This window comes from Sceloporus undulatus, chromosome 11 (assembly GCF_019175285.1).
Source record: "Sceloporus undulatus isolate JIND9_A2432 ecotype Alabama chromosome 11, SceUnd_v1.1, whole genome shotgun sequence".
Lineage (NCBI taxonomy): Eukaryota > Metazoa > Chordata > Lepidosauria > Squamata > Phrynosomatidae > Sceloporus > Sceloporus undulatus.
In genome coordinates, this window is record NC_056532.1 from 10234621 (window position 1) to 10260496 (window position 25876).

The 25876-nt window shown below is 43.1% G+C and overlaps 3 protein-coding genes across 17 annotated transcripts in view; 2 read left to right on the forward strand and 1 right to left on the reverse strand.

Annotated features, from left to right (window-relative positions):
• The window catches only part of LOC121917114 (RNA-binding protein Musashi homolog 2-like), a 911933-nt gene that overhangs the window by 269535 nt on the left and 616522 nt on the right, over positions 1 to 25876 (forward strand). The gene's annotated exons all lie outside the window — the stretch shown is intronic.
• The window catches only part of NF1 (neurofibromin 1), a 353409-nt gene that overhangs the window by 254766 nt on the left and 72767 nt on the right, over positions 1 to 25876 (forward strand). For all 5 annotated transcript variants that reach the window (XM_042442781.1, XM_042442784.1, XM_042442782.1 and 2 more), the window contains 5 exons: positions 1121 to 1279; positions 1929 to 2026; positions 3335 to 3481; positions 5594 to 5740; positions 6221 to 6331. In XM_042442781.1, coding sequence (XP_042298715.1) covers positions 1121 to 1279; positions 1929 to 2026; positions 3335 to 3481; positions 5594 to 5740; positions 6221 to 6331 — 662 coding nt within the window. The remainder of the gene's footprint in view (positions 1 to 1120; positions 1280 to 1928; positions 2027 to 3334; positions 3482 to 5593; positions 5741 to 6220; positions 6332 to 25876) is intronic.
• LOC121917117 (putative GPI-anchored protein pfl2) lies at positions 17560 to 24079 on the reverse strand. Its single transcript, XM_042442819.1, has 2 exons — positions 23994 to 24079; positions 17560 to 19086 (listed from the first exon to the last, which is right to left on the reverse strand). The coding sequence occupies exon 2, from the start codon at positions 19077 to 19079 to the stop codon at positions 18399 to 18401; it is 681 nt and encodes a 226-aa protein (XP_042298753.1). The 5' UTR covers positions 19080 to 19086; positions 23994 to 24079; the 3' UTR covers positions 17560 to 18398.

Sequence of the window (25876 nt, forward strand, 5' to 3'; positions counted from 1 at the left end):
GGACTCTTAGGACCCATGCATCATTTAAATAGCATACCTCCAAAGAGACCCCAAGCAGCTTTATTTTGGCAGTCTGTAACAGGCCAGAGAGAGGAAAGCAGGGAAAGAGACATCAGCTACCTCCCAGTGTGTTAAGAAAGCACAGATCTATAGGTTTGGCCATCATAAAGGAGTCTGGCGAAAGGAAGAGATAAACCCTGGATGCATTTTGGCCCTTGGAAGATTCAAAATGTGCTTGCTTATAGAAGACTTACCTGACCTGGTTGTTTCAGTGCCTATTATTAGTTTTAGACTGAATTTTTTTAACAAGATGTTAAAAGCCAGATAAGTAAAAAGAAGATGGCTTTTCTTTCTTGTTTGTGATGCAGCAATCTATCCTCTTTTTTTTTTTTAGTTCTATACCATTTCTGCATCTGGTCAAACATTTTTCCATTTAAGAAGCCATGCCTAGGAACATATCTGCTTTGTTAACTGAGATATCCCTGTATATGGCTATAAGTGTAAGATAGTTGGAAGTATTTATTTGCTGTTTCTTGGAAGTGGTTCTTCAGGGGGTTCGTGAATGGACCGTTTCCATTCACGTTTCCTCGGGAGTTGCAGTGCATGATGTACGGAATGAAAATCTGTTTTCCCCTTTGTGGTTTAGTGAGCATTTTTGAATAGAACGCATGGGGATATTAGCTGTATTAGTGAAGTGTTCCTCCAGCGACACTTTGCGTAGATCGAGATTTGGCAGTCACACACTTAGTAGATAGAAAGCAAAGCTTGTTTTCCTCTAGATTAGCACTTTGAAGTGGCTTCTCGGTTTTTAGTTTCAATGACACGGTTTTGCCTGTACATGGGTGCATATGTGAGAGGGAGCGGAGGGAGATGTTATTCAATAAAGTCATGCCTCCTTTGTACTGCTATAACTCTTTCTTTCTCTCTTGTCTTCTGATAACAACTTGGCACTTGCTGCTGGCGCTTGTTTAACAGGGGAGAGGCTTTTTGGCACCCAATCTCTGCAGCGATCCATATAAAAAGGATTGAGAGTTGAAACGTTCTCTCCTTCTCTTTATGCTTGTTCCCTTCCTCCCATTTCAATTGTGTCTTTTATCAAATTCTAACTTGTGCTGTTTAGGTTGTCAGTCAGCGGTTTCCACAGAACAGCATTGGAGCTGTCGGCAGTGCCATGTTCCTGAGGTTCATCAATCCTGCGATAGTCTCTCCGTACGAGGCTGGGATCTTGGATAAGAAGCCACCGCCGAGAATCGAAAGGGGCTTGAAGTTAATGTCTAAGGTGAAGAAGAAACTGAGGGGTTTTGGGGTGTGTTTGGGGTAGAGGAAGAAAAAGTTTTATTACTGTTGTGCATCTTCAAGTCGTTTCCGATTGGTGGCAATTGTAGGGCAACCCTGGCATGGGGTTTTGAGAAGGTCACCCAGTGGGTTTCCATGGTTGAGCGAGGATTTGAACCCTGGTCTCCAGCATCGTAGTCCAAAGCTCAATGCACTACACCACCCAAGGGCTCTCTCTTAGTAAAATACCAGCAAAGTATTATCATGGCGGCCATTTGAAATAAATTGCCACGTATCACATTAAGGCGCAATCCGTTACAAAATGATCTCCACAAGAATATATTTGTTCCAAGAAGAATTTGAACAAGTTTCTCTTTCATTAACAGTGCATTTATTTTCACGAATGCTATGCCGCTTTCTATGTTTTAATTTATACATACACTTCTGTGTGCACTTCCTTTGAGCGAACATAGTGATTGACTGGTAAACGGTATCGCCAAATTTAGGGGTACAAATATTGATGGGTTTAGTTGTTCCAGTTTGAAATGAATCCTTTGCAATGGCAAAAATCATGCTAAAGAGGAGGGTTCATGGTGCTGCTTCTTGTGTCATAGTTAGCATGGGTTGCTTCAGCAGTTCTGTTTGTTGTTTAGGTTCTACAGAGCATTGCCAACCACGTCTTGTTTACAAAGGAGGAACACATGCGGCCTTTCAACGACTTTGTCAAAAGCAATTTTGATGCAGCTCGGAGGTAAGCCAGATAGAGGGATGAACTCTAAAGAAAGTTTTGCCAGGAACAAGCAGGCTTAGATCTGCAAACAATGAACCGGATGTCAATTGGGAAATCTTGTCCGGAGCAGACATGTGTCAGAGTCTAGAAATGATAATAAAGCACACTAATACTGGGTAAAACGAGTAAAGCCAGTGCACATTAAATCCCAAAGACAGCAACTCTTAAATCCGGAGGGCCAGAAGCAAGAGCTGTGATCCATCTTGGGCAGATCTGTTGGACCAGAAGCATTCACAAAACTGATACACAGTCTTGTAACTTATGCTGAACAGACAGTCCAAAATAATTCTGCTTCGGGTCACTTTGGAGGTATGCTGTTTAAATGCTGCATGTGTCCTAAGAGGCTGGAAGCCGCGCCAAAGCCACACTCAAGTCCTAAGGACTAGAGCGCAGCTTTGGTGCAGCCTCTGGCCTCTTAAGTTGTGTGTATTATTTGAACAGCATACCTCCAAAGTGGCCCGAAGCAGCTTTATTTTGGCCTGTCTGTATGGGTCCTTAGATGGTTTTACAAAGGGGTAAATCAATTCACCCAGCATTTTTTATTTATGGCTTATGGTCATGTTGACCAAATGGAACCTCTTTGATCATAGGCAGTGATCCTGTGAAAAACTGATGGTTGGTAAGCAATGACAGAAAGAAAGAATATTGGTGTCATATCCTGACTCTTAAAGAGAGCCTTTTGTCTGCACTAACTGGATTGTACTTTCATATTCTTGGGCGGAAAGGGACTAGAGAATGAAGGGGTAGTTTGCTCTCACTGCTATCACTGTATCGCTAATGGCAGTTCCTGCTGTCTCAGAACAAGGAAGGCAAAATGTTAATGGACTGTAAGGAAAGTACAGGGATGTGTGCCAACAACGGTGTGTGTTGTAGTTTCCAGGAAGGTTGCTGTCTCTGCTGCTTTCTGGTAACTGGCCATGAGAGTGTGTGCTCACTGCGCTGGGCAAAGGAATGTATATTGGACTGGCCATACTGGTGTAGCAACCAGAATCCCTTTGCTGGCAGAAAAATGTGGCTGTATCCACAATGTGCAATAGTAATCTCTTGGGATTCAGAACTTTTTGAGCCGCAGCTCCCAGAATCCCTTGAGCCATGGCTATGCAGCTTTGGGGATTCTGGGAAACGTAGGCCCAAAGTGACTTTTCCAGCCTCTCCTGCGAACATCAGCCCCAGTGCACATGTCTCAGAAAGCAAATCAGCTATGGTATCAAAGGTGGTGCTTTGATACCATAGCCAAAGATAGTTATGTTTTCCTCTATGATTCCATAGGTTTTTCCTTGACATTGCGTCAGACTGTCCGGCAAGTGACACGGTCAACCACAGCCTTTCGTTCATCAGCGACGGCAACGTACTTGCTCTGCATCGCCTGCTTTGGAACAATCAGGAGAAGATTGGCCAATACCTTTCCAGCAACAGGTAGAACTGGCTGAACTGGGGCCCAAAATGGTTGGGTTTGGTCAGCGGCTGAGGGTACAGTAGGGTACTTACTCTAGACATTGTTGCAAGTGATCTATCTTGGGAAGGTGTTTTTCCCCTGAGAAATGGACTTCTGGTTGACGTTGTAAGTTCAGGTCTGACTCAGTGTAGACAGTTTCTTTTCCTGTGTAGACAAGGAGCTGCTTCAGTCCCACTTGCTCATTTACAGCTGCCCGAAAATGTTCACGATCTTTCCACAACACATAATTGAAATTGTGCCGGGGTTTGGTGCAACGCATCTCAGTTACTAGGTATGCCGGAAAATAGGGTACCTTGACCCGCCCTTCCCAAAAACCTGGGGTATAAAGTCTGCTCTGTATGTTATCATAATCAATATTATTATTATTACTATGATTATTATTACTACTATAATTATGATATAATGCTGAAAGGCAACATTAAAACCCCATTAAACAATTAACCAAGACACAACACAAAAGGAGAAGGGAATGGTAGTGAGGAAGGGGATCAGATCCAGCAGTTCTTCTCTGCCTCTGAGGCCTGGACCAAGGCAGATGGACTGGATGGAGGGCATTAATTTAATTTAATGAAGCATTAATTTAAAAGCAGAACATCAGTTAAAAAGCTAAGAGTCTGACAAAGTAATGCAGGTTTTACTGCCTGTTGTAAGCTGTACAAGAAAGGCGATAACCTGTCTTTCTCTGGGAAGGGGGATCCACAATTGGGGTGCTGCTACAGAAAAAGCCGTGTCTAATGTATTCACCAACTGAACCTATTGGGGTGGTGGGGCACGCAACAGGGCCTTTGCTGAAGATCCCAAATTCCAGGCAGGCTCATATAGGAGGCGGCGGTCTTTCATATATCCTGTCTGCAAGCCATGTAATAAGGCCAGTATTTCAGCACAGAGCAAGCCAAGGCACAGGTACAATGGGGTGAAGTGTGGGTTGTAGGGAACAGTTGTAGTTGGGAACATAAATCTGCATGGCTTGAGGGGTTGGGATTGGGTGGGCTGGATTTTCATTCAAAGGTAGAAAAGTTATGTCTGCTTCAGCAAAGTTATCTGTACCGGTTGCATCTCCCTTATCTAGAATTCCGATATCTAAAATAGTCCAAAAGCCCAAACATTGTTTGGCTGAGAGAATGTCACCTTTGCTTGCTCTTGGTTCATCATATATAAACTTTGGCCCCATACAGACTGCCAAAATAAAGCTGCTTCAGGTCACTTTGGAGTTAAGGCTGTTTAAAGGATGCGTGCATCCTAAGAGTCCGGAAACTGTGCCAAAGCTGTGCTCCAGTCCTTAGGACTGGATCGTGGCTTTGGTGTGGCTTCTGGACTCTTAGGACATATGCAACATTTAAACAGCATACCTCCAAAGTGACCCGAAGCAGCTTTATTTTGGCCTGTCTGTATGGGGGCCTTTGTTTCATGCACAAAATTATTAATTTATACACTGTCAGGATACGTGTATAAGAAACTTTGGCCTGATACAGACAGCCAAAATAAAGCTGCTTCGAGTCACTTTGGAGTTTTGCTGTTTAAATGATACATGCATCCTAAGAGTCCAGAAGCCGCACCAAAGCCATGTTCCACTCCTAAGGACTGGAGTGCAGCTTTGGTGCAGCTTCCAGACTCTTAGGACGCAAGCATCATTGAAACACCATACCTCCAAAGTGACTCGAAGCAGCTTTATTTTGGCTGTCTGTATAGGGCCTTCGACACATTTTATTTTTAGACTTGGGTCCTGTTTCAGAGATGCTGCGTTACGTACATATATGCAAATCCAGATATTCCAAAATCCAAAAAATAATTAAAAAATTAAAAATACAAAGCACCTCTGGTTCCAAGCATTTTGGATAGGGGAGACTCAGCCCTGTACTAACGGTTTGCACCTGGGACTTTCTGATGTATTTTGTCCATGCAAATAGTGCAAACGATTTTATAGACTAAAAATACTACGTATGGCTGATTACCAGTGACAGCTTGCAGGTTTGTTGAATGTAAGATTCAAGGGAGAATATCTGTTAAAAGAACATCATACCCATCACCATTTTTTGCTGGTGTTTTATTGATAATGTGCCATCTTCCACCAGGGACCACAAAGCTGTTGGAAGGCGACCGTTCGACAAGATGGCGACTTTGCTTGCATACCTTGGTCCACCCGAACACAAGCCTGTGGCAGACACACAGTGGTCCAGTATAAACCTCACCAGTTCCAAGTTTGAAGAGTTTATGACTAGGTAATGGCCTGCAAATACTTGTATGTCTTACTCTAATAATTGCAGCAGTTGCTTTAAGCATTGACCGGTTGCAGCAGACACACTATAATACAGTATTGCTTCAGTTGTTCCTCCTATCTTTCTTTTGTCTTGGTTTCTTTTGCACATTGAGATTTCAGAATTATATTTGTTTAGATTTTCCTTGCATGTTCAACATAACCTCCAAGGTATTTCTGTGGACATTTCCTCTGTTTACAGTAGTTGGCTGGCTATTTCTGTTGGGAAAGGCAAAATATAGACGCATCGGAGGGTGATAGAGTCTCCTTCCTTGGAGGTCTTTAAACAGAGGCTGGATGGCCATCTGTCAGGGATGCTTTGATTTGGATTTCCTGCATGGCAGAATGGGGTTGGGCTGGATGGCCCTTGGGGTCTCTTCCAACTCTACGATTCTATGATTCTAAGTGTGGATTGATGGCTTCATGCTTCTGTTTCTGTTCCCAGGCACCAGGTACATGAAAAAGAGGAGTTCAAGGCCCTGAAAACACTAAATATTTTCTACCAAGCGGGGACTTCAAAAGCTGGCAACCCTGTTTTCTACTACATCGCTCGCCGGTAAGATTGCTTTCCTTTCCTTAAATTATTACTTCTGTGACCTGTGAAATTACTATACAGAAGCATATGCTGCTTTTTGATAATGGTATCCATCCAATTTTGTGTTGTGTATGTGTTTATGTTCTGAAAATGTGGGCAAATCGAAGCGTACACTTCTGCAAAAACATGCCAGCGAACGTCTCTTATTCTAAAGTAGGTACTGCTTAAAAGAGCTCTCGAAGATGACCTGAAGCAGCTTTATTTTGGCAGTCTGTATGGGGCCAAATATATAATCTTTTATATATTATAAGCCAGGAGTTTAGAAAGCATGCATTTTGGGTGTTAGACTTTGACCGGCTTTGGCGGCCATGGAACATGCGTGCCCGGATTTCTCCTTTTCTGTGATGCTGGGTGAACCTTCAGGTTAGCAACAGACATCTCATTTCTGAACTCCCTTGTGAAAAAGAGACCTGGCTATATTCTTGAAAGTGGTGATGGAAAAGAAGAGGCATTTGGGGTTTGATGTGACAAAAAGTAGCTTCCATTACTTTAGTGTATTGAGTAGGTAGGCAATGTCAGGATCATGCTGATAGAAAACAAGGTGGCGACTTGTTTTGGGCAAGCCATGTACACACCGCGAAATGAAGAAATTGGGTCTGTAGGCTACTGTGTTTCCCGCTTTGATCCATAGTGAAAGGCAGGAAATATAAATAAACCACATTATTATTATTATTATTATTATTATTACTACTACTATTCTTATTGCATGAGGTCTAGCGAAATCTGACTTACTCTTCTGGGCTCAATACACTTGATTGCTTTTTTGAAACCGTGTAAACATGTCTCCGTATATGAAGAGAAATGAAACACATTTGGCATAATTAGATTATTTATTAAGACCTCCAGCTTTTTGTGATACAGTTCCTTTCATTTTAATGCAAGTCAGGTAGCTATTTGGTCATTCCTTCTGAAATCCTTCTAGAAGAGTCTTGCCACGTATGTATTCATTTAAAAATGTTTTCATTTCTGTCGTCCAGATGCTGTTTAGTCGGCCTCCGTTTTCTTTCTTCTCCATTGCACCTGTCTAATGCATACCTAAACGCATTTAGGCATGCTGAGACTATTTAATGGTTATTGAGGATCAAGTCGGTTTGCACCAGAGAGCAAAACCAAAATGGTGATTCACTTGCATGTCTTGGTTTGTCTTCTGAGAAACTTAATAGCATGAAAGTTAAAGCTGTATTGGAAATAAGAGCATATAGCTGTGCATATGTGTATATGCTCATTGGAAATGAAATGTTGAAGGTCAAATTAAATTAACATTCAAGTCATAAACAGGCTACCCTGACTGTTATATTCAATGACAAAGACAAGACATGAAGATTAAAAAAGTGAAGAGAAATAGGATTACAGCCACAGGAACACTGCCATGTAAGCTAGTACAGCGGTTGTGTGACGGGGTTGTGGCTACTTTGTTAGTAGCCTTTCCCCTGGAGGTGCCAGCCTTTGCAGGAGTAGTCATGGCTACTTTGTTAGTTGCCTTTTCTCTGGTGATGCCAACCGTCGTAGGAGTAGATGCTTTGGGAGTTGTAGGTTCTGCCAAGTACAGTTCGCACAAAACTGCAATCGCCAGGGCAGGCCATACCCATTTGAACAGCTTCTTCATCCTGCATTTTTGTATAAGCAAAAACACATGAATTAACTATACACACTTCTAGAAAGAATTGTCCTCTCATCACAGTCAGTCCAAGATCTGGTTTGTTGCAGGATCCCAGGCAAGTGTGTATATCCCTCTCTCTATAAACATGAATAGTATTTCAGGCTCAAATCAAGCCATTCTAAACTTCGGATCCTTATTACAGCCAGCTTCCAAAGCCGAAAGTTTAAACATTTTGTGGGGGATCCTCAAATGTGTTCACACCGAGTAATATATAATATACAAGTCATTTGGTAGGCAAGAGTTTAAGAAGCTAAGGTCCTTCAAGTGGTCACAAAAAGGCTGAACCAGGTCCGGCAGTTTCAAGGCATTTAATCTATTGGATTAAAGCTCCTATCAGCCCTAGACAAAAGGTAGGTGTTGTAAACCAGCGATGTTGCCAAAGCCACAACACTGGGTGTCCTATGGCTACTTAATACATGAACATGTGTGTATTGTTCTGAAATCAGGCTTCGCAGCGCCAATCTGTATTTGTCACTTCCAAAGTAAGCCCAGAGACATATAGAAGCTTCAGCAAACATATATAATTGGGGAACACATTATGTGCTTTTAATTTTCCTTTTGACATTGTTGATTTTATTTGTTGCTAGGGACAGAGGTTTGCTATTCTCAGGACTAAGGGACCCTAAAGCAACACCTGTATAGGAAGATGAGAAGCTGCAGCTTTGGGCAGCATGTGATAATGTTGCGCATGACGTATCTCCTCCATGAGTACCGCAAGCTTCACTAAAGACTCCGCTGTCGAGTCATAAGGCTGTAGCAGTTTAACTCTCAGTGTTCAGTGGTAGCACATGTTTGTATGTTTGGCACATACACTTCTACCCATGTTTTCAAATGATAATTCCTTTAGTGGGATTCTGAATTGCTCTAGTACTCAGTTGGCCCGTGGAGTTAGCTCCTCGTAGTATGATCTCCTTTTTATGCATGCGTATGTTTCTTTAGATATATCACAAGGACTAGTAACTCATTTAATTTGCAGGTTTTTAACATGGGAATTACTTTAAACTCTACTGTGGGCCTTGCACATTGGCTGGCATTTGGGGCACAGGACGTACAGTGAAAGCTGAAAAACTGCCATTAAAAAAACCACTGTTATTAACCTTTCTAGGAATCTCTAGGTCCTCCAGCACAACTCTGTGGTCAATATCTGCCAGAGGCTGACCATAGAATCACACCGGAGAACCTACACATGCCTAGAGAAGTGCTTTCTCTAGTAACCTCTAAATCCTTCAGCGCCAATCTATGATCATTTTCCAGCAGAGTGATGCTAGAGGACCTACAGATTCCTAGAGGGAATCTGTGAATCAAATCCGTAAATAGCCCAGTCTGCAAAAGTCAAAGCCGCAAATGTGGACTGTGTTTTAAATCGATATTTTGCATTAGCGCATGTGAGCACTTTGGGAGGATTTACTCCGTAAGGCAGGCTGCACGTTTGATTCATTTGAGACGCTCAAGGATCTAGGAGAGCTACCTAATTGCTGTGTAAAATAGGTTTTGCAGCTGGACTTGCCAGATGCCTTAATTCATTTCTTGTCGTTTTTATCAATGCTGCTTCTCCAAAGTCTCCCAGCACCTTTCTTAGTAGCAAAACTCAATATTCCTTCCTCCCCGCCACTCCAGTAAATACACATTTCTTCTTCTTCTTGTTCTGCATCCCACATTTAGTTTGACGGAATACCTTTTAAAAATACGTAGCTATCCCATTAATTCTTTTCCGCTTATTGTTCCATACCTGTTTTCGGTTTCAGATGCTTATGATGAAGGCTAAACACAGGAGCCTCTAGGAAGTCCCCTTGCGTGCGGCTGATAATCAGTCAGCTCAATTCTGCCATTTAAATATAATTTCAGGAGGGTTATGCAATGGCAAGCCTCCAAATGATTGGTTCTTGTGCCAGGCAGGTAACTCCGTGTTACCTTTTTCCAGGGCAACAAAGACAAACACAAAACGGTTTGCCCCCGCTGTCTGCTGGAGGAAGTAAATTTAATTTTCATTTAAAGCTTTTTTTAAGTGTATGAAAAGAATAGCCTATTCATTTCACCAACTGGTGAGTAAATGGTTTAATGGACCATCTTTAGGCGGACCGAACATGCTAAGAGCTGTGTTTTGGCTTCATCCAAGACCGCAGCTTTCCCCCAGCTCTACAAGTGTGTTTAGGAAATGGCTGAAATTTAAGAACTTGCATCAGGAAGTCCCAAATAAAGCTGCTTGGGGTCTCTTTGGAGGTATGCTATTTAAATGATGCATGGGTCCTAAGAGTCCGGAGGTCGCGCCAAAGCCACACTCCATTCCTAAGCACCGGAGTGCAGCTTTGGTGCAGCTTCCAGATTCCTAGGATGCATGCATCATTTAAAAAGCATACCTCCAAAGGGACCTCAAGCAGCTTTATTTTGGCAGTCTATAACAGGCCATTTTTACCAAGAAGATGTTGAGACGCCATTCTTCCTAGTCTTCTTTCACCAACTACAAACGTAGTCTTCATTTCGGCTGATAATGTAACTGCAAAGAGGATCTACAGGAGTGCTTTAAAAAGTTGATTCAGCATCATGTTTCTTCTCTCGTCATTTTCTCTATATAATCAGAAATGGGAACCCATGGTGATGTTGGACTATAATTTCCAACAGCCCTAGCTAACGTTAGGAACCACTGGATTAAATGGCTTTAGAGTTTCCAAGTCCGTGGACAGGAGAATCTATGTTGGCCACTAGTTATGATGGCCAAAGGGAGCTTCCATGTTCAGAGTGATGGACGCTACAGTCCATGAAGTTCAGCAGAGTAGTAAGTTCCCCATTCCTTAAAAAAGATTTCTTTAGGTAGTAGTGCTAAGCAAAGGTTGTGTTAAGTATACAGGAGCTGAGACTAACTGCCTTTGAAGGGTATCGGGATGGAGAACCAAGGACTTACCTCCTCATTCCTCCAGCTCACAAAAAGAATTGAAACGCCGCTTGGTTTGTTTCTGGTTGAGCAGAGTTGGCTGTTTCACGCTGCCTCCTGAACAATTGCTGGAAAGGGATGGGGAACCTGGACCCTCATAGTTACTTAGAAAATAATCCAACCAAAAAATGAAAAACCAGATCCACACTTAAATTCATACACATGGAACTACATATCTCTTGGAAAGCTATTGAAGCTTTAGATAATTGAACTCCTTTCCACCAAAAACCCAGAAATCTATGCACAAAATTCTGTGTTTCGAGATTGTTGTGCACAATAGCACAAGGACATTCTTCGGAGGCCCTTTCTTGAATACACCATGTGTCCTTTTTGTCATCATCACCACTGTCAGTTCATGCACTCTATTATCCAGTAACTGCCCCTGCTAGGCAATGAACCAGAGGTCGAGAATGTGGTGATCACAATCCCAATCCTCCCATAGAGAGGAGTGTCAGCGTGTGGTTTGACAAAATAGGCTACCCTGCCTCTGCCTGGTAAGTTGTGTTGGGTTACATCCCCAGCCATGGGAGTTGTAGTCTAGAGAGCAACAGGTTGAGGAAGGTGACCTAGCCATGGAAAATTAAAGCGGGCGCTGTGACGGAAGTTTATAAAATTGGGCATGAGATGCAGAAAGTGGACACATTTCTGACTCTCAAAGCTTATAATGCTAGAATTTAGGGACTCCCAAAGCATATACTGTAATCTAGAATTTAGGGACCCTCAAAACTTATAATGCTAGAAGTTAGGGACCCCGAAAACTGATAATGCTAGAATTTAGGGACTTCCACTGAAACATGTTTTTACACAGCTAAAGAAAAGGGAAAAGAACAGCCACCCCGACCAAGATTGATTTTGGTGAGGAAGCTCTTTGCTCATTAGATGTTTTGGCCTTTGCTTCTAGTCAACCCCAGCCAGCATGGCCAAGGAAAATGGGATGGTGAGAGCTAAAGTTCTCAATGTCTGGAAGGCCAGAGGTTCCTCACCTCGATTTAGGGAGTTTGCTGCTATGGCATTAGATCAGTGGTTTTGTCTTCCATTTGTTTTGGACTTCAGATCTCAGGAGCCCCAGCCAACTTGGCCAACTGTCAGGAATTATGGGAGCTGAAGTTCAAAACATCTGAAGGACCAAAGGTTAGGAACCACTGGATTAAATGGCTTTAGAGTTTCCAAGTCTATGGACAGGAGAATCTAGGTTGGCCACTAGTTATGATGGCCAAAGGGAGTGTCCATGTTCAGAGGCAGTATATTCCTTAAAAACTAGGTTCTGGGTCCTGCTTTTCAACTTCCTTAAGGCATCCACAAGGAAAAGATACTCCAGTGAAACACTAGGAGGAATTTTCTAATGGTGAGAGCTATTCAACAGTAGGATATGCTGCCTCGGAGTGGTGGAGTCTTCTTCTTTGGAGGCTTTTAAACAGAGGTTGGATGGCCGTCTGGCTTTGGTTGTGAGTTCCTGCATGACAGAATGAGGTTGGACTGGATGTCCCTTGGGGTCTCTTCCAACTCTGTGGTTCTATCTCCTTGTCCAAAGTGAGAATCAGGATGCTAGAATTAGGTAGACCCTCCATCTGAACTAACCTGGCTTCTCTTAGCCTTTTTATTTTGGCAGTGGCAACCATACTGCATACAGCTTTGTTTCCTAGGAATGATACGTGTGCTTTTGAGGATGACATTTCCTTCTTAAGAGGCCACAATAGTGTGGTAATTCTATCCCTACCAGGATATAACAGAGAGTTAGAACCACACGTTGCTTTTGCGCTTTGCGGCTTCGCCTCTCAGAAGGAAAAAAGCATTGATGATTTTTCAAAAGCATCAGTAGCTATGGCATCCCTTGTCTCCCGCTTGGTGTGAAATCCACCTGCAAGTTGTAACGTGATGCCATTTAAAGTTACCTATCCTTGGTGTAAGTACAGTGTATCTGCTGGGGTTCAGTTTCAGGACCCGTCTGTGAATACCAAATATCCCTTGTATATGGTATCCACTGTATTTAATGGGACTCGAGTATCCACAGATTTTGATCTGTGAATGCCCAAGTCCCATTAAATACACTGGATATTACAATAGTGTCCCTTATATAAAATGCCAAAAATCAAGGTTTCTTTATAAATTTGGGGGGAATATTTTCAGGTTGTGGATGCTTGAATCCGCAAATAAAGAATCCATAGATACAGAGGGACGATTGTGTGTTGCACAGCGATGGAAAGTGTCTCAGTCCAAGTGGAAAATAACATCATTTTAGATGCGCTCATCAGGGATTTCCAAGTCCTTGTTCTTCACTGAGAACAAGGACAGGCCATAAAAATCTAGGTTCATATCCTAAGCCAAGCCCCAGGTTTGTAGTATGTGGAAGAATAGTTTGTGATGTCGACACCCTGGTTGAGAGATTTGTAATGCTTGGGTCTTGCTCTGATAACCAAATGCTTAGGTATATTCTGTTGTTCCGATGTATGTAATGTGAGAACTTACATTTTTCTGTATCCAGGTGAGGCAGGGCAGGTTGTACATGTTTGGCATATTATGAACGGACAATATTTCTTCCTCCTCAGAAATACATATTCTACACAAGTAGAATTCAAAGATGTAGCCATGTTAGTCTGTCATATCAATATATCAATATATTCTTTCTGTTTGTCTCAAAGGTGCTACAAGATCTCTCTACAGCTCCGTATGAAAATGCTTTTAAATGCATGTATGAATGTAAGGCTGCCATATAGATGGAACAGGTACAGGTTTTTGTACAGATTTATTCCCTTGTTGTTAGCCAGTTCGGTGTAGTGGTTTGAGCCTTGGGACTATGGCTCCGGAGACCAGGGTTCAAATCCTGACTTGGCCAGGTAAACCCATTGAATGACTTTGGGCAAGTCACAGCCTCAGAGGAAAGCCAGGGCAAATTCCCTCTGACCATATTATGCCAAGAAAACCCTGCGATAGAGTCGCCATAAGTCAGAAAAGACTTGAAGGTACACAAGAACAACAACATTCACATGTTATTCAAACCTTGGTGCTTTAAATATTTTTGCCTAGGAAGTCCTCAGTTGATCTTGGAGATACTTCTTTCTTCCTATAAGTTCTTTATAACAATGTTGGGAATGAGATTTAGAAATTATATACTTAGAAATTATATCTACAGTACCCATGGCTCTTTGCCATAATTCAAAGATATAGCCATGTTGGTCTGTTAAATTACTATGTAGAGAGATCTTGTAGCATCACTGAGACTAACTGAAAGCAAGAAGTTGGCATCACGAGCCTTTGTAGGCTTAAATTTACTTTTTCAGATGCATTTAAATGCATCTGAGGAAGTAAACTGAATTATAGGAAAGCTCATGCTGCCAGCTTCTTTCTTTCAATTAACCTCAAAGGTGCCACAAGATCTCTCTACATACTAACTCTTTGGCACATCCCTGAAGTGACTGTCAAGTGGGTTGCATGATGTAGTCACTAGAGGGAGCATCCTACTAAAGTCTCGCTCTGTATTTCAATGGGTGTGATAAATCATCATTTACATTGGGGCATTCTGAAAAGCCTTCATCCACCTTGCAACTCCAGAGTCCTTCCACTGAGTTGCTTCTGTTGGTATTCTAAAGTTCTTAGTAAGCCACATTTCTTTTCTGGTAGGCACATTTCCCAAGTTGAACTTCCACACCTCTGTTTTATGCCTTCAGGCCCTTTCTGTCTTTACGTCGACCCTAAAGGCGAACCTGTCGTGGGGTTTTCTTGGCAAGATTTCTTCAGAGGGGGCTTGTCTTTGCTTTCCTCTGATTCTGAGAGAGTGTGACTTGTGTAAGGTCACCCAGTGGGTTTACATTGCCTTCCAGAGTCATCGTCTCAACTACACCATGCTGGCTCTTACTTACATAGTGCTGCGACTGGTATCAAAATGGGATGGTATCTTGGGAAGAGTCAGTGCGGTGTAGTGGTTTGAGAGTTGGGGTAGTGATCCACTTGGTTATGGAAACCCACTGGGTAACCTTTGGCAAGGCACACTCTCAGCCTCCGAGGAGGACAATGGCAAATCCACTCTGAACAAATCTTTCTATGAAAACCCCATTATTGGGGCGGCCATAAGTCAGAAACAACTTGAAAGCACACAACAACAATAAATTGGGGGGATTCTGGAAATCAGGAGTTGAATAACGTTGAATCTGTACCATCAATATTGGAGATGTGGAAGCCGAGGGGGACAAGGGAAGAATACCACTTTCCCAATTTGGCACACGGATGCGGGCATACACAGCCTTCACCTCTCTATACGTTTTGCCACCAGCTTTTTTGCACTAAAACTCCCAACAGCCCTAGCCAGCATGGGATTATGAGAGTTGTAGTCCAAAAGGTCTGGTAGGGAGGAAGAAGCTGGCCTCTGTCCTTCTCAGGTTGCTAGACATCCCAGAAAGTTTGGTCTCGCTTTTAGTGAGGGCAAGACTGAATTAGCCCAGCTATACACACAAATGTGATGCAGGCGTTTGCAAACAGAGGCTTACTCCCATATATTCAGACTTTACGTTTCCATTTGAAGTTACTTCACTGTCCACCATTAAAACCAAAACAACGGTGCATGAATTGGCCCTTTGTTTCCTGATACCATAGAAAATATCCCCTTTAATGTTAAGCGAAGGAGCTTTCTGCAGCGACAGTCGCAGTTGGGCTGCTCTGGAAGTCCGTTCAGTTGCGCTCAGCTTCGAAGGACGCGTGTCTGAGGTTTGGAGGTGTAAACCATTGCTTCACACGTAACAATTAAGTTCTATTTTTCCCCCTTTCGCCCTTGCTCTCAGTGTATAATTTTCCCAGCCAAGGGAGCCTGCTTGCTATCTTAAGGCCTACGTGCCACTTTCGCTTGCGGCGTAGGCAGGAGCCTTGTTTATTTCTGTTTGAGCGGTGCTATGGTCACTGCTTTTTTGGAACTTCCTGACATTGTTGAAATCCTGGCACTCGTTTTGCTGGCTCACAAACCGTGCATTCCCTCCCCTACAGCCACATAATGTTATCATGCTCTAGTCTGCCGAGTTGGATGAACTGGAGTTAAACATGGGGATGGTGCATACCTTCTTGGAACCCCCCACTGAAACCGAACCTTCAACTCCTGCATGTCATGTATTGCAGTTGCTATGTCCTTTTAACTAATAGTAATTTAGATTGAGCAAAATTGAGGCCTGCGTCAGACTTTCCCCAAGGGTACACACAGGTAAGCTGATACCCTCCATGTGTTTCGTATTGCAGCATCAAAATCCCTGACCATTCGTCATATTGACTCATGCTTATGGGAGCTAGCGTCTCATGCATTTGAAGGGCACCAGGTAGCTATCCCATGCTCCAAGGGGAAAAGATGTTTTAAGCAGGGCCTAAAGAAAGTGAGATGAAGTGGTCTCATTCCTCCTGTCAACCAAGTAAAGCTTTCTCAGGTTTTGAGACCAGTTAAAGAATGGCTGCGGCTTGCCTTAAACACGTTGTCTTTACCTACAGAGAGAATTTCCGTACAGCACTGGTTCCCAATCTTTGGTCCTTCAGACGTTTTGGACTTCATCTCCCAGAAGCCCCAACAGTCAAAAATTCTGGCACTGAAGTCCAAAACATTTGGAGGACCGAAGATTGGGAACCACTGCTGCTGTATAGGAAACCAAACAAGCATACATGCCAAGGCTGGCAACTTGTAGCCCTCCTGGTATTGCTGCACTGCATCTCTGAGCTTTATCGGCCCTAACCAGCATTGCCAGTGCGGAAGGATGATAGGAATTGTAGTGTACTAACATCTGCAGGGGCACAAGTTGGCTATCCCTCTTGTGCCCCATTGCTTGCAAAGTATGAGACTAAAGTTTGTGCTGCCTATAGCCATGTGGGCCTAAATTCAATTATTAGTCCCACAGAGAGTATTTCCACGGACTTAGTGGGGACTTGGTAAGTCAACATGCAGGTAAGCTCCATAGATGCAGTGGATCTGCTCTACTTGGAAATAACAATTGGATTTAGGCTATGGATAAAGAAGCTAAGCCCTTAATACAAAAGCGCAGGAGTACACACCTCGACTTTGGTCATGTTAGGGGCAAGCAAACACAAGTCATGCATGGAGCATTCATTTCTCCTGAATGGTGACATGTTGCTCCTGTTAACTAAGTAAACATGTAGGAGGCTATAACCAGTGGTCCATTAGCGCAGAAACTTTCCAATTCATCTCCAGTGAATAGAAGCCACTGGCTATCAATAGCTGCACCTGCCTGGTGTAACTTAGACTGTCGGTTCTCAAAAAAGGGCCATCGGATCACATGTCTCTATTCCACATTGGGCACAAAACAACCCTTAAGTTGAGCTTTCCCCAGCTAATGCACACTTTCCCCACCTGTTCTTCGCTCACGCTTGCTTACCTGCTGCATAGCAATAGAGGAGAAGGCCATGTTGGTTTGCTTTTTTATTTAGCTGTGCCAGAATTGATTCAGCAACTGCTGAGCCTTGGCTCAAAGAGGAGCATCATTGGGCTGGTTACTTTGGCCTGATACAGACAGCCAAAATAAAGCTGCTTCGAGTCACAGTGGAGGTATGGTGTTTCAATGATGCATGCATCCTAAAAGTCCAGAAGCCACACCAAAGCCATCCTCCAGACTGCGATGCGGCTTTATTTTGGCTGTCTGTAACAGGCCTTTAGGTGTGATTTTAAATATGACTCCATTCCCTCTACTCCCCAAGTAGCACATGTAAGCTTAAAAAGACTAATTGCTCATATATAGACAGCTTCGGTCTCCAGTTATCGAGGGCAGTCTGGATCTTTGCTCTTGTCTTTTTTGGCGGAGGTGACCTTATGCAAGTCACACTCTCTTAGCTTCAGAGGAAGGCATTGGGAAACCTCCTCTGAGCAAATCCCAAGAAAACCCTATGGTTGCCATAAATTGGAAGCAACCTTGAAAGCGCACAACAGCAACGAAGTATTGTGATGCCCGAGCCAGCTTTGACCAAACATGGCAGTGATACTTTTTGGTACTACATCTCCCAGAGTCCAGAGACTGCAAGGCTGGGGACTTTTTTGTTGTGGGATTCTGGGAGATGTAACAACAACAACTTTCACAGGTTTTAAGACATAGCCATTAGTATCAAAAATAGTTTAAGCTAGTGGACATTGTCCTACCCCATCTAGGAATAAGGGACCATTTGCTAGTATCTCTTTATGAAAGGACCATTCGATATATTGAAAACTGTGGCTGTAGGTGAGCTGCTGTTCGTCTATTCAAACAACCCATCTTCTCCATTCTTATATGACGAGTCTAATGTCTGGATTTGGATATGATGATCATTTGAATTCTGATTTGGATGTGAATTCAGGTGATTGTTCTCTTAAAGACTGGCATCTTGGTAAGTTATTGCAACAATACAGTAGAGCTTATCAAAGAAATAATGGGGGTTGGTCAGCAGTGAAGAGGAAAGAGAATGGCAGTGTGCAATGGGGAAATGTTTTCTTATGAGCAAAGCACTGCCATGACAAGTAATGTGAGTGCAACAAATGAAGGTACTGATCTTGCAATGCTTCTGTTCCCGGTGGTTTTAGCAACGGACACACCAGCATTGGGCGTTCTAGTAGTAGTGCTTGTAGTGTTACTGGTTAAGCGAGGAGTAGACCTGGTGCCGTTCATGCCTGGGCTGGATGGTATTGTGGCTTTGCTGACCGGTAATGTAGTGGTGGTGTTCATCGGACTAGAAGTCGATGTGGTGGTTTCGCTTTTTAGCGGTATAGTGCTGTTGTTGGCTGGTGATGCCGTAACATTCTTGGCTGGAGGTGTGATGGTGCCAGCAGTAGATGTGGTGCTGTTGTTGACCAACAGTGCAGTGGTGTTGCGAGCCGGTGATGCAGTGGCATTGTTGACAGCGCTTGCTGTGGTTGTAGCATTGATGGCCAGGGTTACAGTAGACTTTCCAACATGCCCTGTTGTATTTGCGGTGCTCTCATAGGCCGGTTGTGTGGTGGCTGTGCTGACCAGGCCAGGAGTAGATATGGTACGGTTGATGTCCAATGGCATGGTGGTATTAATGACAGAACCTGGAGCAGAAGATATCATCTTCGTGGTGTGTTTGCTTTGGAGGGGAGTGGATAAAAGCAAGCTAAGTAGTAGACCAAAGATGGCGTAGGGGTTGAACTGCATTATGAACCTGTATTTTTGATCAGAAGAAGAAGAATCATGTAAAAATAATAGATTTACAACATATTGAGGGCCACCCCATCCAACTGTATGTCCCTCACAAGGTTATCATCATGAACCTGCCGTCCTTGGACTTTGCCCATTCACATATTCCAAAGATGGTTTTATTGCCTCCAAACTTTTACTGATCAAGTGACTGCCCCAGAGGTCAAATATTAGTGACAATGATGATCATGGTGATGGTTATGATAATATTTTTTTAAACCTGCCCCTGGATTGTCCTATTAATACCAGAGGAGAAGTTAATCATTTTCTGTCTTCACCTTCCTAAGAAAAGTGAAATCTGTATGGACCAAATCGTGTTGCTTTTGACCCAGGACAAAGCAGAGGTGGGACAGTGAGCATCCTCATACTTATACAATCATGTTTGCTAGTTTTCTTGTCCCGTCAGAGCCGGTGATGGAAGAAAACCTCCACTATATCGAAATTGGCTTGTCCCCTTCTGTATGGGTTGACAACTTTTTGGAGCCGCAAAGTGCCACCCTGGAAACACATGGCGCACTTGGACAGGAATACTCAGCATCATTTGTTGTTGGGGATTAATATGAATGGCATATCATTTCTGTCAACATGATAGATCCCTAGCCGTGGCTGACAGCCACATTGCCCTTCTGCTCTTGTGTGGTTGCTGCAGAATGGTTTCTCAAAGGTAGAATTATCGATGTGTGGATTCTACAACTGAACGGAGAGAATATATGGAAGGCAAGTATTCCTCTTATCTGAGGAAGTGGTTTGATCACTTGCTTGTATGGATGGGCTGCCACGGCACTTATAGTATCTGAATGAAGTTATCACAATCCTTTGTAGGCTGCCTCTAAAGACTATTCAGAAGAACCAGTTTGTTTAGGATATGGCAACCGGTTTGGTAACTGGACTTGCCAAATGGAGCATATGCACCAGTGTTTAACAACTGCGCGTCCCCAAGCATTTCAAAGGTAGAGGTGGGGGAGACTTTACGTTGGCCTGCATTTCTTAAGCAAAACATTCTCATTTACAGTTCCAAGACTGTAGAACATAAAGATCATCTGGACTTGTCTGAATGATGTGGTGGTAGTCCTTGGCTTAAAAATTGCAGTTAGAAGGTTTTAAAGGCATAACTTAGTTAACAAATCCTCTCTATGGTCAACGTAGATTCTTCAGATTCTCTGAAGATGGCAGCCACAGATGCTGGCGAAACGTCAGGAATAAACTCTTCTAGAACATGGCCACAGAGCCCGAAAAACCCCACAAAAAACTAGGGATGCCAGCCATGAAAGCTTTAAACTTAACTACTGTTTACAAACCCTTTCCAGTTCCCTTTCCTCCTCGTCTTCTGTCTAGCTATAATATTTTATCAGCATTGGCATGGGGAAGGTGATGAATGTAATCTGCAGAAACACAGATTTCCATTGTCAAGTTGCAGTGGCATGTTTGCAATAAAGCTGGGAAGGAATGGGAGCTGTGTGTACCTTCCTACGATAGCCAGAGTTAAACAGCAGAAGCGCATAAGCATGCATGAACAGCAAAACAGAGAGAAAAGGGGAGAGCAGATAATAATTTTGCCTCTAGGCTACCCCAGCATATTAAAAAAACAACCCATAAACCTTGAAGTTTGACCACCAAAATGAAGACCATAGTTAAAATGGAGGCTGGCGAAAGCAAAAATGATCACTGGATGCGTTTTGGAAGAAGATCTCAAGTGGCCTCTACATGGTTCAACATGTTTTCCTTACTTCTCCAAGGCTCACCCGACCTGGATAGTGTTAGTGTTGAATAAAAAGGTTGCTGCAACATGTTGAAACGTTCCTCCTTTTTGGGATATAAGAACCTATATCCCTTTGCTTCTTACATTCTTTCATTCCGTAGCCAGATTTTCTGTTAAAGACGTAATGTCCAGGAACGCATGTACTTTGTTAACTGATGTATACCTGTATTTAAAATACATATGGAAATGAATATAAAGGGGTGCGCGTGGGTGTTTTAAATGTGCAGGTTGGTGCTGCGTTTGGATGGAACAGACTGATTCCTCTGAAACTGGTATGGACCAGAAATAGATTGGCTCATCCATCCCTAGACAGAAGGATATTTTTAATATCACTGTATGTTTTATTCATGCTTCTGCCTGTTTCATTTAACGCTGCTTTTGTCTCTGTGATAGATGGGTTTGCGTGATATTTTTAAAATGTTAGATGGTCGTCTATTTTCTTCTTTTCTTTTTTTGGCAGCAGGTTTGAGGACTTAAAGTTAAAAAAACGGTGCTAACGTTTTTAATTTAGCGAGATAACTTTCTACTTCATTTTTTAGTGGTAAAACCAAGTGATTGCAAACTGGCCCTGTGTGAAAAATATAAGGATTAGGGAAGCGTTGTCATACCAGTATCATTGCCTTTAACTGGCGGCTGCTACGCCAAATGATAAGAGAGAGCTTTTACCCACTATCTACTTGTTGGTTTATTTGATAATGTTAGATATTGAACCTGGAAACCTCTATATACAAAGCACATGCTCTCCCACTGAACTATTCTCCTCCCTGGTAACACTTTCCATTGCGTTTTAAACACCTCCTGGTATAGCATTCGGACTCGGGAAGAGATCAAGAAGGATATTGATAAGATAGAGTGTGCCTAGAAGAGGGCAAACAAGATTGCCAAAGGTCTAGAAACCAAGCCCAAGGAGGGCAAACAAGATTATCACAGATCTAGAAACCAAGCCCAAGGAGGAACCGTTTAGAGAGCAGGGCATGTTTCTCTTGGGGAAGAGAAGACCGTGATGTGATATGAAGGTCTGCTTTAGAAGTCTGAAGGAACGTCATGTGTAAAAGTTGGAGTGAACTTGTTTTCTGATGCTCCAGAGACTAAAACCCTAATCAGTTTGGGTTCAAGGTACAAGAAAAGACATTCCATCTCAAACTTAGGAAAAATCGCTCAACAGTGGAGTAGTCTGCCATAGAAACTGGTGGACTCTATTTCTTTAGAGGTCTGTAACCAGAAGTTCGATGGACATCTTTCAGGAGTGCTGTAATTTCATATTGTATGGCAAGGGTTGGATCAGATGGGCTTTGCAGCCCCTTCAAGCTCTGTACTTCTTTGAACTTGGAAGAGTCCAAGGCAGTCACTGAAAATCATGATGAACAAATAGAGAAAAGAAACACTTGGGTCTAGTCTAATGGTAGGAATTGTGTTAATAAAATATTTTTCAAGAGTTGGGGATTTCAGTCCCTCTGTCCTGTGGTCCAAGTCTAAATGCAAAAAGCCCCCAATGTTGGCGTGAGACCCGAAGGGGTACTTAACTCAGTTTCCAAGTAGGATCGGAAATGCTCAGAGGAATATACTTGGCTCTGTGGATCCTAGTTTCAAATTTCTCACACTGTTAGCACTCTTGCAGTTACCACATATACGTACTCGACTATGAGTCGACCTCATGTATAAGTCAAGGGCATGTTTTGGGGCCAAAATTATGGATTTAGCTATGACCCATGGATAAGTCGAGGGTAAAATTTAGAGGACCTAAAGGATGAAGCAAAGCAAAACAATGTCAAAGAACTTACAAAATTCCAGCAGACATAACTCTTTGTATTTACTATTAAGACTGGATGGATGAGAGAGTAGAGGGGGTCAGTGCTTCACGTATTATATTGCTTTTCACCTGAAGACGGTTCCTTCTTTTGAATAAGAGTTAAGATACAGTACTTAACATTGACTCATGGATACATCAACTCAGGGTTTTTGGGGTCAATTTTTTGACCTGAATTTCTAGACTTATACATGAGTATATACCCGAAAAGGAGACAGGGTGGTGCCCTATTTTTGTTCATTGCAGAAGATACCAAAATCTTGCTCCAGCGGGTCCTTTTCACCCTTCATCTTTGCAAACCTTCCATGCCTCCTAGTTCATCATTTTACCTCAATTTTGGGGATGGTTGGCATGACTGAATTCCATGTTCCTCCAGAAAGGAAAGAGGAGCAGAGCGATGGCGGTGTGGAGGAAGGTTTTGTAGGGTACATCTTGCAGAAACCTCCATCTGGGATGGTCAGTTATAGTCTTTAAAAAGTAATTTTTGGGGAATTTGGCAAGAGAGATGGAGTTTTGACCTGGTTGGCCTTTCAGTTAGATCCCCATTTCTCCTACCCTGTTGCTGTGGAGTCTGAAGCCAAGATCAGAGGAGGGGATGAAACCTAAAGGAAAGGCTGTTGACAGGTAGGAGGACCTGCTATTCAACAGAAGGAAGACTGAGACTCCCTGCCTGCACTGTTGGCTAGTTTGGACAAAATGGTGAAGGGTCTGGAAACCATGAAGCCCTATGAGGAACGACTTAGGGAGCTGGGGATGTTTAGCCTGGAGAAGAGAAGGTTAAGAGGTGATAGGATAGCCCTGTTTAAATACTTGAAGGGGTGTCATATTGAGAAGGGAGCAAGCATGTTTTCTGCTGCTCCAGAGACTAGGACACAATGGAGCAATGGATGCAAGCTCCAGGAAAAGAAATTCCAGCTCAAGATTAGGAGTAAGGGCTGTTCGACAGTGGAACAAACTCCCTTGGAGTGCGGTGGAGTCTCCTTCCTTGGAGGTCTTTAAACAGAGGCTGGATGGACATCTGTCAGGATGCTTTGATTTAGATTTCCTGCATGGCAGGGGGTTGGACTGGATGGCCCTTGGAGTCTCTTCCAACTCTATGATTCTATGAAAATTGTGAATGCTAAGCCAGTGATGACCAAGCTGCCCAACAATTCGATACCCATGACCTGATTCAGCAATCCCTGGCCCTTGATAAGTATATCCTTGAAATGACTTTGGAAAGGAGAACCACCCTTAACCACCAAACCCATCATAGAAGCATCATTTACAAAACAACGCAGCCATATCGCCGTATCAAATTCCATACCTGACTCTTTTTTCCCCCTGCCTTGGTTCCTTGTCTTGAGAGATCAAATGCAGCTCCTTAGCTTATCCAGCTTCCCAGACTTTTGGCCACAGCTGGACAGGGACACCGGGGACTGCAATTTATGTCAAGCCTAAAGGATGAGGTAACCGTACAGCTAACAAAGGGTTTGCTTCCTTGTTTGCAAACCAAAATCCAAAATAAATATTGTGTTGAATAGAAATAGACCGCCCATATGATTCAGGCAGGATCAGGACAATACGGCAAGCACTTCCAGTCTCCACTGCTTGCAAGAATATATTCTGCAAGCCAGAAGCAGACGTTTTTAGCTTAGTTGGTTAGATGAATCTACAGAAACACTTTCTGAACTAAAACAGTGCCCCTGGCTGAGTTTAGGACAAAATATAAGCAAATAATAATTTCAGTAATTTGAAGTAACTTTTTTTAGGCCAATGATGGAGATAGTATGGGATGCATATGTGCCTCAGACCCATTCCCCCCCCCCCAAGCTCCCTAGTAGATCCATGGAGAGCCCACTTCTCTACTGTATGTGGATAGTAGACCCGGGTGAAATCTCAGACACCAGAGATTGTGACGCTCATGCATAACCAGGTAGCGTAGGATTGTGGACATGAAGGCGGTATGTTGTTCCTTTGTCTCTCACACACTTTGGGTTGAATGATCATAAATGTGAATGTCCTGCCATATCAAAACTTGCTGTGCTTAGAGACTTAGCAATTGCTAGCTTTCCAGGAGAGTTTTGGCCTTTTGCAGAGGAATGGTGTGTGATTATCTCTGGTGCAGGGATAGGTGACTTGTGCCCTCAAGATGTTGTTGGATTACTCTGTCCACCACTGCCAAAGGTCCAGGGCGATGGGAATTATGGGTTCAATAATATCTAGAGGGCTATAAGTTGCTCAGATGCTAGAAGTTACAAGGGAACAGGATTTGATTACTTTATCTCTGTTTCTTTTGCCCAGCACATCCTTGTCTGTCACCTTCATTTCTTTCAGCACATAGTTTTCCAAAACTCTCTTGCACCATCCTCCTCTGTATGGTTGAGACCATCTCCCAGAAGATGAGATGTTTCCTCTTATTTCTTTGAGGGTGTCTTCAAAACCCATATTTTCCAGGAACCCTTGGTCTCAACCTCCACCCACACCATTCATAACAGGGAAAACTCAGTGAGGCGATGAGAATATTGGCCAGAAAATGCAAGGAACAAGTGAACAACAATAATTGGGATAGTTGAATGATAAATGGGTTTGGGTTGTGATGCCTGGGCCCAGATGAGTATGTCTTGCCTTTCTGGTTATGTGAAGAATTATATGTCAAAATGCATCCGAGGAACTAGACTTAGGTTTACGAAAGCTCATGGTGCCACCAAATGCATCTGAGCAACTAGACCTATGTCTGTGAAAGCTCATGCTGCAACCAAATGCATCTGAGCAAGTAGACCTATGTCTGTGAAAGCTCATGCTGCAACCAAATGCATCTGAGCAAGTAGACTTAAGTCTACGAAAGCTCATGGTGCCACCAAATGCATCTGAGCAACTAGACCTATGTCTGTGAAAGTTCATGCTGCAACCAAATGCATCTGAGCAAGTAGACCTATGTCTGTGAAAGCTCATGCTGCAACCAGATGCATCTGAGCAAGTAGACTTAAGTCTACGAAAGCTCATGGTGCCACCAAATGCATCTGAGCAACTAGACCTAAGTCTACGAAAGCTCATGGTGCCACCAAATGCATCTGAGCAACTAGACCTAAGTCTATGAAAGCTCATGGTGCCACCAAATGCATCTGAGCAAGTAGACCTTAAGTCTAGGAAAGCCAGTTTGGCCCCTGTGTTTCTGTGAGACCTACCACCCTTGCAATGCAACTGCCC

Excerpts from the sequence above, each read along its gene's own strand:
- LOC121917117 (XM_042442819.1), bottom strand. The coding sequence starts at position 19,079 with ATGCAGTTCAACCCCTACGCCATCTTTGGTCTACTACTTAGCTTGCTT.